Source organism: Microcaecilia unicolor, chromosome 11 (genome assembly GCF_901765095.1).
Source record: "Microcaecilia unicolor chromosome 11, aMicUni1.1, whole genome shotgun sequence".
Lineage (NCBI taxonomy): Eukaryota > Metazoa > Chordata > Amphibia > Gymnophiona > Siphonopidae > Microcaecilia > Microcaecilia unicolor.
In genome coordinates, this window is record NC_044041.1 from 41,796,590 (window position 1) to 41,811,758 (window position 15,169).

At 45.1% G+C, this 15,169-nt stretch overlaps 1 protein-coding gene across 1 annotated transcript in view; it reads right to left on the reverse strand.

The window, feature by feature from the left end:
• The window catches only part of LOC115479674 (nuclear receptor corepressor 2-like), a 28,371-nt gene that overhangs the window by 10,825 nt on the left and 2,377 nt on the right, over nucleotides 1-15,169 (reverse strand). Inside the window, exons 3-4 of the mRNA XM_030217749.1 lie at nucleotides 13,979-14,032; nucleotides 7,877-8,104 (exon numbers count right to left, since the gene is read on the reverse strand). Coding sequence (XP_030073609.1) covers nucleotides 7,877-8,104; nucleotides 13,979-14,032 — 282 coding nt within the window. The remainder of the gene's footprint in view (nucleotides 1-7,876; nucleotides 8,105-13,978; nucleotides 14,033-15,169) is intronic.

The window sequence follows — 15,169 nt, forward strand, 5'->3', positions numbered from 1 at the left end:
ATGTCTGATTGGTGACGAAAATTTAGACTATTGGGTTACCTACATTATGGCTGATGAGTGACCTCCATCTCATTTTCTCAATGGTTAATTTCTTTTCACATCCCCCAACCCTTTGTTACTGAAGAGAGAAAATACAATAACATGTCTATAGTGTCCTTCCTAACACCCTCAAGTAACAGGATGGCAATAGACTCTGAAAGAATAGCTTTATAAACAAGTCACCTAGGTGGGAAATCCAAGCAGATGCCTAATTTACAGTTACTTTACAAAGACACATAGAAGCCTATGTACTTATAAAATACCCTCACAAAACCTGCACAATTGTGCTAAATGCAAATTTGGGTCTTAAAATACAAGAAGAAAATAGGTCTTACCTGATAATTTTCTTTCCATTAGTCCTTCCCACTATTCCAGAACTTGTGAGATAGTTGTGTCCATCAACCAGCAGGTGGAGATAGAGAACTGAAAACTGAGCTGAGACATATCTCTCTTGCCATCCCAGTGCAGCTGCTCAGTATTTACGTACCACAAGCAAGCAGTAAGAATACTCAGAATAAACACAACAACCTTAAACAACTTGCTAACCCAGTCATTTTCAACCTTTTTCATCTCATGACACACTGACAAGGAACAAAAATTGTCAAGGCACACCATCAATTTTTTATATGTGTTTAAAGTTCAGTAACTACATTTTTAATCATTGTTTTATTTTTATAGCTGAATATTTTTATTGAAGACACAAGTTAGCAAAAGGGCAGCAATACACTTCAAAGATAATGAAATTAGCCAAAAATAACATGCATTCAAAAACATGGAAGGCACCATTCAAAAATATTCTGATCCTCATGTCATCTGAGCTATACCAAAATAAATCTCTTTGGCCCAAAATCTCTTCTTCTCTCATCCCTCCATTCCTGCCCTTGTGGTCCAACATCTTGCTCCCACCACTCCACCGTCTGGTCCATCATTTCTCTTTCTTCCCCTCTACTCCTTGGATCCATCATTTCTCCCCTCCCTTCTGTTCCCTCTGGTCCATGGCTTTTCTGTCTTTCTTCCTTAACTCCCTTCCATTCCCCAGGTCCAGTATTCTTTTCTCCCCCCCCCCCCCCCCCAATGGGTCCAGCATTTTTTCTTTTTCTTCCCTCCCTTCCCTTCTCACGGTTACAGCATTTGTCTCTTTCTTCCTTTCCCCCTCCACCCCCCCCCCCCGGTTTACTTTAAATTGCATCTTCAAGGAGGTTCCTTGTCAGAGGCAATAATGCACAGCTGCTGTTTGCAGCCTGCTCAGAGCCTCTTTTCTGTGAAGTCTGCTCCTGTGTAAAAAGGAAGTTGCGTAAGAAGGGGGTGGGTCACAGCAGAAAAGAGACTTCAAGAAGGCTGTAAGCAGTGGCTCTGAATTACTGCCGCTACCACAGAACCTCCTTGGAAGACACGATTTAAGGTAGACTGGGGCAGGACGTAGGGAGGAGAGTGGGAGAAATGCTGTTTGAAGGGGGAGGCACTGGACCCCTTGGTGCTCTGGATCCTTGGGCAATGCTTGGTTGCCCGCAGAACAGTAGTTGGAAAATACTGTGTTACCCTAACACTAACCAGATAAACAAACATGGGTGGACCTCTCTCATCTCTGGTCAAGCTGTAGAGAACCAGAGATATGCAGGAAGCACCATGCAAGGTGACAGTTGTTATTTGGCTCATAACTTCGCACTGACTAAACATCTCAGAAATCTCAAGAAGGCCACAGGAATACTGGGAAGGATTAATGGAAAGAAAATTACCTAATTTCTCCTTCCATTACGCAGTTTCCTACTATTACAGAATCTGTGGGATATACAAAAGCAATCCCTCGAGTGGATGGGATCCTTGCACCGCAGTCCCGAGGACCGAAGCCCAAAAACTGGCTTCACAGCGCATCACAACGTCTACCCTGTAGTGCTTGGAAAAGGTATGCAGCGTCAACCAAGTCGCCATATTCCAAATATCCACAATATCCACTGGAGATGGTAAGGTAGTCTCCACCCAGGATGTTACTGTACGCCTCATACAATGAGCCGGCAAGGCCTGAAAAGTCTGCTTCCCTGCAAGCAAATAAGCTGACATGATAGTCTCCTTCAGCTATCTAGCAATTGTGGGCTTGAAAGCCATGAAGCCAAGCTATCTAGCAATTGTGGGCTTGAAAGCCATGAAGCCAAGCCTCTGTTTCCCAAAAGGCACAGTCTGTACCATCTGTGAAACTCATTTGTGACTTTCAGATACACCATAGACGAACAGGGACAAGGCCGATAGGCCTTGGTTCCCTTTCGATAAGGAAACTTCAAGAAGAGAGAAGCGATTGGGTGGGATTACTCTAACTTGTAAGAATATCCAGAACCCACTGGTCTGATGGGATTTTGGTCCACTCCTCCAGAAACTCCTGAAGATGTCCTCCCACCAGAGGAAGAGAAGAGTGGATCAGCCTTGCATCATTGTGAATCTCGAGATACATTGGGCACCCTAGTTGACTGAAAGAAGGACTTCCTGTCTGAATGAAAGGAAGACTGGCTTGCTTGAAAGTGAGACTTCCAACCATATTGCTGATGACCAGGCTGATACTGTCTGCTGTCTCAAAATGAAGAGCCCCCTGAAGATGAGAACCAAAGGTTTTCAGTTTATCCTCCAGCAACTGCTGTGGCTTAGTTTCCCAAGTTCTTTCACCAAGCTCTTGAGATCTTCTCCAAACAGTCACTTAACTAGACATGACTTTGATGCTGCATCTGCTGCCCAATGCCGCAACCGAGCTGAAGAAGTGCCATGACAGTCAATGACATATTGCGGGCCTTAACATGTAACATGTCATAAATAGCACCTGCCAAGTAGGCAAATCCCTCTTCCAGCTGGGTGTTATAGCACCCACCTTGTGTTGCAGACTGATGATACCACTTTAGGCATATTCTTGCCATAAACGAGCTGCACATTGTTACTTGAAGGCCCAAAGAGGCCACTTCAAAGACTTGTTTCAGTGAGTCTTCTAGCTTCCTATCTTTCCACCAGCAAGGTGGTCTACTCAGTCACCACTCTAACAAGGGAGTCCATCCTGGGAAGCTGCAATTTCTCTTTCTCCTCTGGAACCAATGGGTAGAGGCGAACTATGGCACTTCCCACTCCCAGCCCTGCGTCTGGTGAGACCCATTCTGCTGTAATCAGGTCCTGAATGTCAGGATGCATTGGGAAGGCCTTAGAAGAACCTCTAAGTCCATTAATGATGAAGAAGCAGAAAGCTTCATATGCTCACTCCTAGAAGTCTAAACAAGATCTCTTAGGAGCCAGAGAGGCAGCGGGGCGAGAAACTGAAGCACCCTGCAGCAACTCCAACCGAACCTGCTTCAGTCAATAGGCCTGGAGTAAGAGCAATATAAATTCCAGAGCAAAGATCCCGAAGCAGCTAACTGCTCTGTTAGGCCCTGAAGTTGTAAAATGGCAGATGTGCTCCATGCGTGATTAGATGGAGGCTGTTCTTCACTGCTTGTCGGCCCTGACAAAATGGCTCTCCTGAATTAAAGTGTGCGTGGCCCTGCTAGAGAGCCCGAAGTCTCTGGCATATTCGGATACTATTCGAAATCCAAAGACGTGCTGCTGCCAACTGTTTCCTCCGCATCCCGTGGTATTCCCGGCTTGCATGCAATGCAACACCCTGATGCCAGTTGGTGAGTCCCAAAGTGGGCACACCACTTAACAGCTTCTGTGGGAGTCGCCATTCATCCCAATTGTCACCATCGCCACACCACTCTGTCCCAAGCGGTGAAGATCTTCCCAGTACTAAGTAGAACCTGCAGCCCTCTAAATGGCTCTGAATCAAACTTTAGTCGGACTTACCACTGCAGGCTGCTCTGCTCAAGCTGAAAGTCTCCACAAAGCTTATCCCAGATGAAAAAGTATCAGGCTGTCACAGAACGCCTAGCACCCACCTGGTGCTAACCCTACAGCCACTTAGAGGGTCTACTTTCAGCACTGCTAAGGTCCACCTGCTGCTTGTGCTCTACACTAGCACCCTCCTTCCACCAACTGAGTCCTGCTCACCTCTGGGCGAGTTTCCCACTCTCAAGCTATTCCCTGGTGATTTCCACGCTACTGGGGCCACACTCTCAGGGGTCCCACATTTCCTGGAAAGCACCCACAAACCCAACACACAAACCACTAGGATTCTTAGTCAGTCCAAGACAACAAAGCCAATAAACTAACATGTTTATTGTCACAGTAGAACAGCGAACACTTGAAAAACAGGTGAAAAAGTACAGCAAGCAATAACAGATAACCAAAACAAGGATCAATATTAAAACTATCTAACACTTGTTACTACTTGGGTAGCACCTGGGGAGTTTCATGAAATTAACTGCTCACAAGTCTGGAACAGGGTCTCCGGGCAGAAATGTTCACCCTCTGCTATCCCTGAGACTTGGGAAAATCCAGTACCTCCTGGCTAGATTTGTACTCCAGGGCCAATCAGAGTCCAGGGTACCAACTTTGAAAGTATCTGGGCAATCGTACTGCAGGTTGCCTTTCCACAAGCTTAAGTTGAAAAAGAGAACAGCTTTATCTGCAGCAGCTTTAAAGCACAAAACAAATGCCATCTGCTGGCCAATTAGGAGAAATACACTTCATGAAATTATTACAATTCACAGTCTTGAAACCCCACTGTTTCGTCACACAGGCCTGATACTCTGTCGCACGCTCTCCAGTAAACCTCTTTCCTTCTTCTTTCTTTCAAGGTTGTTGTGCTGGAAAAGGAGAGCTACACAGGAAACGGGAGAAGTGAAGGGAAGGAAGAAGTAAATTTACGAGACACCAGAGACAGGGATCTGAAAACCTCCAGATATGACTCTGAAGATTCAAGCCACCTGCAAAGCTAAACTGGGGAACAGTTGACCAACTGGACCAAGAGCAAATCACTCAGAACTAGAGGATGAAATATGTTTCCATCCACCTGCTGGAGACAGAAAATATGGAGGAGCTGGACTGGATGCCAAGAGAGATATGTCTGAGCTCAGTTTTCAGTTCTCTATCTCCACCTGCTGGTTGATGAACACAACTATCCCAAGGTTCTGGAATAGAAAGCTACATAATGAAATGTCTTTTGGCATTATATAGGGGATTATTTTCAAACAGCCCATAGCGGGAAAAAATTAGAGTACTTTTGTGTTCACACTTGTTATGGGGATGAAGTATCTGCAGGGTTGATCTAAAAAAGAAGGATAAAATCCCCATACAAACAATAGTTAAGGTAGAAAAGCAAGGGAAGTAACCAAACAAAGAAAGTCCAATCCAATCGTAAAACTGGCACTTAACCGGCTAACCACGAATATTCGCGGTCAGCGTGTAACTGGCTAGCCGCGAATATTCAGTGCGTAACTCGAGCCTCCCAAATAGCAGACCTATCTTTGGCCACTATAAACTTAACTGGCCAGTGCTGAATATTACATAGCCAGTTAAGTTTAAGTTGGGCAAAAAACCTCCAGGATATTCAATGCCAGTCACCAGAAATGGCCCAGCACTGAACATTCGAGTTTAGCGCCAACATTGGGCAGACAGCGCACTGCCTGGCGCTGGCTGAATATCAGCTGGAACATCTTTAATAAATGAACACAATATTTATTTTATTAGCCTTTTACAACTGGGTTGGAGTTTCAGTATCTACAGATATTTTCACCCGCTTTCTTCTGTGGGTACTTTTTTTTTCATGAAAAATAACGAGTGCAGGCTTGAAAATACAGTCAATATATAGTATGTACTTTCTATTGCCTAATCTAAACATAGCCCCCTGGGAACGACTTCACTCAGAGTAGCTAGATGTGCACGTGCTGTGGAATATGCAACCTGTTAGTTGCACTATGGGGACCAGTTTTTAGACCGCCAAATTAAAATGGTTACCGCACTTTTTATTCAAGCAAATTACTTTGAAAATTGCTCAGTTAGAGAGATAAACTGTCAAAGCACTGCTAAGAGACAAAGTTAGCTGATTAACCAGTACTTGCACCTGAATGTAACTCACCCTAAGCGGGTACTGAAAAAGGCATGATCTAAAATTCAAAATCCCTTCCCTTTCCCTCTGCATATTCCAATGCAGCTAATTAGCTACAGATACAGCTCAATATTCCGTTAAGTCAAACCAAGGGGCCCTTTTGCTAATGCTTAGCATGAACTAATGGGGAAATTCTATAAAGAAGGCACTAAAATTTACGTGCCAACCACCCAATAAATTATTAGAATACTGCCATATACATGCATGTTTGTACACGTGTATAAATGCCAAAAATCCATCTAAACACTATTCTGTAAATATGGTCATGTCTTACATAGCATGTATTTTACAGTTGGGCGTATATGCAATTGGAGTCTGGGTAGTGAATGGAACATAAGAATATCCATACTGGGTCAGACCAATGGTCCATCTAGCCGAGTATCCTGTTTCCAACCGTGACCAATCAGGTCACAAGGTACCTGGCAGAAACCCAAATAGTGTCAACATTACAGAACCCCCAAAGAGTAGCAACATTCCATGCTACCAATCCCAGGGCAAGCAGTGGCTTCCCCCATGTCTATCTCAATAGCAGACTATGAATTTTTCCTCCAGGAACTTGTCCAAACCTTTTTTTAAACTGCTAATATTATATCCTCTGGCAAAGAGTTCCAGAGCTTAACTATTCATTGGGTGAAAAATATTTCCTTCTATATGTTTTAAAAGTATTTCCATGTAATTTCATTGAATGTCCCCTAATCATTGTACTTTTTGAAAGAGTAAAAAATCGATTCACTTCTACTCAATTCTACACCGCTTGTGCAAACAATTTATAGAATACTATAAATTGCATGTGTGTCTCCAGCAACCAGGCATGAGCATTTACACAAGCTCTAGCATTGGCGTACATGCTCACACCTCAGCACACACGCACTTATATACCCAGCCACTCAAGCATTCTACAAAAGAAAATAGGCATCTACTTCCCTTTATAGAATAGACTCCTAAATAAAGACACATTGCTATAAAATTGTCCCCTATATGCCCACACGGCCCACAGAAATAAAATGGGCCACAGTGGCAGATAGCACGAGGTAAGCATCAGTAAAATGACCCCTAAAATTTGAAAATTCTTGCCCTGTCCCTTTTTTGGTGCAGCAAAATCTGCACAGGATTTTGTGTAGATAGATCTTAGCCAGGTGAGAGATAGGGTGGGTGATAAGAGATTTTTTTTTTAACTTTTTAGATTTATGCAATTAAAAGTTGATTTAAGCTGCATAAATCTATTGAAATATCAAGCCCCAATTGTACAAAATGCCCTTTGGATTTAGCATTTTTAACTCGTCATTGCCTCAGGTACAAACTCAGATTGTGAGTCCTTTATGGGCAGAAAAATACCTACTGTACCTGAATGCACGTCGCTTTGATTGATTGCTTTTGGGTTTGCAAATGATATCCTTTCATCTTTTATCATTTGACATACAGCAGCCAAATATAGGTAAACCACATATCTTGTTTTTATAAAATGACTTGTTTCCCTTGGGGAGCGGATGACAAACCATGCTCAATTTCACCTCACTCGTGAATCCTGCTGATCTGGTTGGGTGTGCCAGCCGAGCAGCCTTCGCCAAGAACACCAAAAAGCCCTCCCCGCACCAAAAACCACCTGTACATTTATTGCAATTTTTTTTCCACTTGTCTTAGGAAGAGAGGAGAAAGGAAGAAGAGCAATGTGAGTGGTTTAGGTGAAAATAAAAAAAGGCAGCAGCACCTTTCAGGCAATAAAAACATACCGGGATTAGCAAACTTAAATCATGAGCTTGGAAAAGAGAAAAAAATAATAATTAATGACATTAAGAAACAGCATAGGCGGGAAGGACTGCAGACCTGGCAAGGAGTGAAGCTCCTCATTCCGTTCTTCAGCAGCGGTTATGGGGACAGCAGCAAGCAAACTTGCACTGGCATTCAAAGAGTTAAAAGCAGTGGCACTGAGAGGTGAGCGCTCTTCCCATTGTTCATCATATTTACCCATTAGGGCCTTCCTAATAATTGCCTCCAACCCCATGTTGGTACTGGAATTTTCTTGAACCGCCTGGCTTCTACAACTGATTGGCCCTGGGAGACAGGAAGTAGGAAGAGGAACCAATAGGAAGAGAAGAAAGGGAGAGAAGGGGAGGGAAGAAACAAACAGTCAGCGCATTCTTGTGAGCAACAAAATGGTGTCATATGTTTTAGCTTCAGGGTGCTATCAGGCCAGGACCGTGCAATAGAGGGAGCCTATGGAAACAAAACAATTTATTGGGGGAAGGGGAGGGGGGAAGGGAGGATGTTTGCTCTTAGAAATACAAAGTTTTCAAGTTCAAGATGCAGGTTACCACTTGGGCTCAGTGTGCTCAACTTTAACAGCCTACCACACTTACATACAGCTAATACAACTGAAACAATACAAAATAAGTTTTAAAAAAAGCACAAAAAGTTGAATTAATTAACTGGTTTGGACAACTTGTGGAAAACTGTCTGGGAAAGGTTTGGAGTTTTGATATTAAAAGCATACTTGACAACAGCAGAAAAGTAGAAAGATTTCACTGTTGCTTGAAGAGCCTCCATTAATCACCAAAGGCAGTGTCACCACACAGGATGCACTGTAATACTCCCCCATAGTAACAAGCCATCAGAACTACAGATAAGCATGGCATCTACTAGACAAGAGAGGAGAAGCCTCTTTTGGCTAGAACGCCATAGTATATTTGGTTCTTGGCTGAACATTTTTCCATCTGACCTTGAAGATTGGTAAGTTAGTGGAGGGAGGGGGGCAGCTGCAGTACATCTTAGCCAGATTGTGGAATTCTATGGTTAAACTTGACAAGGCCAATTCAATCAATCATCTTTCAGATAAAAACAAAACAAAAACATAAAAGAAAAAAAGAACAGCTGAATAACTTAACCATATGGGGGAAAACCTTTAGAACAAAACTGTTGGATGAAAACACTGTCTCTCTCTCTCCCTTCACACTGTCTTGCCCTTCAACCCTGCTCAGTGTCTCTGATGCAAAGTTGTTTTTCTTCCCTTTTTTCTCTTCTTGTCTGGTATCAATCCCAGTGAAAACCCATCCCCTCTGCTTAAAATGCAGCTGTGTTTATTCCTCTTTCTTCACCACTGAAGCACCAACAGGAAATGTTCCAGAAGCAAAATGCATTAAAGAGTTTCACCCTCCCTCTGTTCACAGGGAAGGCCAACTTCATGCAGCCGTGAACTCTAACTATGGCATAATGCATTTTTTTTACAGCTTTCCTTATCAGGTGAGCATCCTCACAACTAACGTCATGTGTATAAGGTGCTGTCTTCTTGCGTACACAAGATTAGACGTAAAAGGCAACTTCTGTAAATGCTTGAACTCCATAGAAGAATTTTTCTTAGCAATGGAATACATTTTTGAAAGATCATGTTTCTACACTGTTATCCACTAAGGGGGTCGATATTCAGCTGGCAACGCTCTGCATTATGCCTGGAAATTCAATAGCAATCTATATCTGGGCTTTGGCCTTGAATTTCTGGGTCTTCGGAGCTGGCTATGACATAGCTGGTTAAGTGCAACATTCAGCACTTAAACGGCTATGGGACACTGCATAAAGACAGGACTGATTTTTATGTGGTCCTACTTATGCAGTTAGCTTGGCTGGCTAAGTGCTGAATATTGGCACTTAACCGGGCAAGTGCCGACTCTGCTCCAGCAATGCTCCCAAGATATCCAGTTTTGAGTTCAACGCTAACTGGTCATTTTCAGCATCACTAACCAGTTAAATGCTGTTGAAAATGAGCAGTTAGACCCCGAACAGGTGATTTAACTGGTCAGGAGCTATTTTGGACAGTTAAATAGTAACATAGTAGATGACGGCAGAAAAAGACCTGCACGGTCCATCCAGTCTGCCCAACAAGATAAACTCACATGTGCTACTTTTTGTGTTTACCTTACCTTGATTTGTACCTGTCCTTTTCAGGGCACAGGCCGTATAAGTCTGCCCAGCACTATCCCCGCCTCCCAACCACCAGCCCCGCCTCCCACCACCGGTTCTGGCACAGACCGTATAAGTCTGCCCAGCACCATCTCCGCCTCCCGCCACCGGCTCTGCCACCCAATCTCAGCTAAGCTTTCAATATCAATCCCAAGGTTTCTAAAATGCAAAACTAAAAGACTTATAGGGGGATACTACAGACATTTCCTGTTGGGAAACACCTAAAGGGCAATGGTGTTCTTGGAAGCAACAAACAAGTTAATTCAACTATTAGGACATCTGTCATTGGAAGAGTGTGGCATAGGCAGGAAATTTTAACAGTGGATGCATCTCCAGCGTGCCCCTCCTCCCCATCACCTTAAAATCTCTGCTCCAGTCTTTGCCTGGGCAGTGGCACTAGTAGGCTGCCTGCGGCCTGCATTGGGACTTCCTCTCTGAACCGTCCCGACCTTCACAAAACAGGATGTTGTGTCAGAAGGGTGGGACAGTTCAGAGAGGAAATCCCAATGCAGGCCTCAGGCGGCCTACGACTGCCACTGCCTGGGCAAAGACTGGAGCATAGATGATTTTAAGGTACAGGCGGTTGGGGGGGGGAGGGGGTCTGACAGAGGATGCATACGCAACACTCATACCTTGAATACGCACTTGTGGAAGAATAGGAACCTCAAAGGTCTACCCCTTGCAGCCATGACCCAAATATCTGGGGCTTTCACTGCTATTAATGCAGCTGTCGTGGACATATAAGGACCCCTTGACTCACTCAGTTCACTCACAGGCAGATGTTCAGAACAAATGAGAAAACTAGAGGCCATTAGCACCAGACTAGTGCCCACATTTGCTACTGCAAAATGTTCTGAGCCGGCGAGTGCATGAAACAATGAACTCGCTGGCTCTGAATGCAAATTGCATGCAAATGCATGCAAAACAGGGTCTCCAGCATTCCTACCTAATACTGAGCAGGCAGGGTGCTTATATGGTTAAGCCCTTATATGGTTGCTAAGCCCCAGCTAGTGCATCCCAGGGTGCTGCCATTTTGAGCTGGCGCCTGGAGAGGAGGTAGGGAGTGCTAGTCCCTCCTCTTTAAGGTATGAGGGGAGGGGGTTGGGTAGGGAAGAGGGTCACGTCAATGGTCCTGCTGGACCACCAGGGTATTTTCGGTGAGTGGGTGAGCCACGTCGAGGGTCCCACTGGATCACCAGGGTATCTTCAGTGGATGGGGGGGAGGGGGAGGGACCTGGAGATCCTCCAGGCCTTGTGATTGGCGGGGTGGATTATATATTTGGGGGAGGTTGGGGGGTCTGGGGGTCCACTGGACTTCTAAGCCCTTGTTTTTAGCAGGGTGGGGGGTCTGGAGGTCCACCGGACCACCAGGGCTTTAGGTCTGACAGTTCCAGGAGAAAAACCTGGACCTGTCAAACCTCTGCTGGAGGACTGTGCCTGGGCTCTTGAGCGCATGCCCAGGCACAATCCGCCCGCTTTACTTCCTCATGCTGAAAGCTAACAGGATGCATATCATTTGCATACTATTACCTTTGAGCATGAGGACGTTGTTTCTGGGCGCTGTTGTAATTCAAACATGCGTGGGATATGCATAAAGGAATCCTGTGCAGAAGGAATGGATCCTCAGAAGCTTAGTCGAAATTGGGTGGCGGAGCAGGTGGGGGGAAGAGGGGTTGGTGGTTGGGAGGCGAGGATAGTGGAGGGCAGACCTATACGGTCTGTGCCAGAGCCGGTGATGGGAGGCGGGACTGGTGGTTGGGAGGCGGGAAATACTGCTGGGCAGACTTGTACGGTCTGTGCCCTGAATAAGGCAGGTACAAATCAAGGTAAGGTATACACATATGAGTTTGTCTTGTTGGGCAGACTGGATGGACCGTGCAGGTCTTTTTCTGCCATCATCTACTATGTTACTATGTAATGCCAAACTCTGACACTGTTTTGTACAGTGCTGTAGTTTTGAGCATCAGGGCCTCAGTTAACCATGCCAAGTGTCTCACCAAAGGCTCCACCTTGGGTCAACTTCCTGCTTTTATCCACTGTCCTCCATAGTATCTCGAATTTCTCTATGGTCTCAATTATTTTACTTTTCTCCATGGCTTGGTCTATACCATCACAGAGATGATTATTTTTATGTCACATTTCAAAGGTTTGATGCTCTCTTTAAAATGTTTTGGTAAAAATAAGCAAACTGTTTCAGCTGGGGAGGAAGAGGGCACTTCCAAAAACAATAGCCCTGGTGTAAACATGCCGTCATTGTTATCGGTAACAGGGTTCTGACATTTTCACTGGCTCTCATTTTCAGAGTAACCATTCGGCCAGGGGTTCTCAACCCAGTCCTCGGAACATACCAAGTCGGTCAGGTTTTCAGGATATCCACAAAGAATATACATGAGATAGATTTGTAAACAATAGAGGTAGTGCATGCAAATCCTATCTTTTGCATCTTCATTGTGGGTATCCTGAAAATCTTACTGGCTGGGTGTGTCTCCAGGACTGGTTGAGGACCCCATGGATTTGGCCCTGGACCCCCCTGCCGACGACCCTCTCGACCCCCACCTCCCGCCACCAACCCTCCCCCGCCGTGGGCTACCTTTGCTGGCGGGAGACCCCAATCCCCACCAGCCGAGGAGGTCCTCTTCTTCCCGCGAAGGCTTCGTTCTGTTTCTGTGAGTCTGATGTCCTGTACGTACAACGTGCAGGACGTCAGAAACAGAGCAAAGCCTTCGCGGGAAGAAGAGGACCTCCTCGGCTGGCGGGGATTGGGGTCCCCCGCCAGCAAAGGTAGGCGACGGCGGGGGAGGATTGCCGGCAGGAGGGGGTCGAGAGGGTTGTCGACAGGAGTCATCAAAGTTGGCGGCACCGCTGGGGGGGGGGGGGGGGGGGAGGGGTGGCGTTGTCGATAATGGCTGAGGGGGGGGGGGGGGCTAAAATGTGCCCTCTCACCTCGGGCTCTGGACCCCCCTCCCGCCGAAGTCTGGCTACGCCCCTGGGGTGAAGCATCCTGGGTCTCACCAGCTTTCACTGAGCATTTCTCAAAGATGCAGGGTAATTCTGGGTAGGTTGTTACAGCCAGTCAGATTTTCAGGATATCCACAATGAATATGTATGAGATAGATCTGAAAACCAATGAGGCGGTGCATAAAAATCTCTCTCATACATATCTATTGTAGGTTATCCTGAAAACCCGACTGACCAGGTGTGCCTCGAGGACTGGATTGAGAAACATTATCTTATCTTATTTATTAGGATTTATTTACCGCCTTTTTGAAGGAATTCACTCAAGGTAGTGTACAGTAAGAATAGATCAAACATGAGCAATAGGCAATTACAGCAGTAAAAATATTCAAACAACAATACAAAGTATGGCATGGTATACTACTTACAATGTCAACACAATATGTAATAGGTTATAAAGTGATTTTAATATCAGAATAAAAATAATTACTGCTACAACTGGCAATTTATCTAATGAAACAGATTTCCCTAATGAGATCACATCAGCAAGATCCCTATTGTACAAGAAGCAAATGTTGCATGAGAAAAGCCCCCTAGGCACATGTTCTAAAATGCCCTAAATTCCAAAATACATTGTTATTAAAGATACATTGTTACTGAAAGCAGAAGTAGCCTAATGGTTAGTGCAGCAGGCTTTTGATCCTGGCAACCCGGGTCCCACTGTAGCTCCTTGTGACCTTGGACAAGTCACTTAACCCTCCCATTGCCCCAGGTACAAAACCTTAGGTGGCGAACGCTCTAGGGACAGAGAAGTACCCGCATATAAGTGTGTACACAGCTGCGTACATCTAGTAGCGCTATAGAAATGATTAGTAGTAGTAACTTAAGCTGACGAGGACCAGATTTCATGCACGCCACCAGACATCAGGAAAACTGTGTTAAGCTTTGTTAAAAAGAAATGCAGACCTACTCAAGCACGGAGAACTCAAAAGTCAGAACAGCACTAAATGAGCGAGTTACCTGCTCCAGTAGTTGCTGGCATATTGAAAATCTCAGTCCCAGGCTGTCCTATATCTAGGGAAGGAAAAGAGAAGGCAGGCCAGGAGGTGAGCTTGCGGTTCTGAAATGTCCAATTTACACCAGCTAACAGGTCATTTTATCAGGCTATTTTCAAGTGTACGTGGCTGCATACATGTGCAAATGGCCTCTTATAGATCACCAACCAGGATAAAACTACGAGTAATGCCGATGGCATGTACTCTGGCACACAAAAGGGCAGTTCGGGTGGAGCACAGGCAGAGATCATAAGTATGTGGGTGAAATATAAAATACATTAAACTATTCACATACTTGCATAATCTAGTTGAGGACATTTACACCTGCCTGATGGGCTGATGCTCAGAACCAAACATGGGTGGCTAGAGGCAATTAGCGCCAGACTAGCGCCCGAATTAGTGAGCGCAGAATGCTCAGAGGCTCTAATGCGGGAGACAATCTGCGCACCAAAGATTAAGGTTAATAGCATGCTAATGTAGTCAAACGGATGTTAATGAGGCCATTTCCCATTCCCTCCAAATGCTCAGAGAACAGCACACAAAACAAAGCTGCCCTTACCGCTGAAGAAGTAACACCAGCTCAGAGCAGGTGTTAGGGTTGTTTGAAGAGAGGATTTCTCATGATTCTTTCTTTAAAATCTGCTGGTTTTTATTTAGGGGTCCTTTTACTAAGGTGTGCCGAAAAGTGCCCCTGCGCTGGTGTAGACATGTGTATTAGATGCGCGCAGGCCCATTTTTCAGCGCACCTGCTAAAAAAGGCCTTTTTTGAGGGGCAGAAAATGGACGTGTGGCAAAATGAAAATTGGCACGCGTCCATTTTGGGCCTGAGACCTTACCGCCACCCATTCACTTAGCGGTAAGGTCTCACGAGTTAACAAGGTGGTAATCGTCAGTGTGCATACAATGCCGATTACTGCCCGGTAAATAAAATATATTTTCCAGCAAACATAAAAATATGAAATTACCGAGTGGTAGTTCCAAATTGGAGCACGTTGGGTGCGCAAAGGCATCTACGCGGCTTAGTAAAAGGGTCCCTTAATTTGGGAGCAAAAGGAAGCCCGTGCAAGCCCCTAAGCGCTGGTAGTAAGAGACAAAATGTGTGGAGTCAGAGCAAACCTGAAACTGAAAGCACACATTGGCGCCTGTTTCCTGCGTT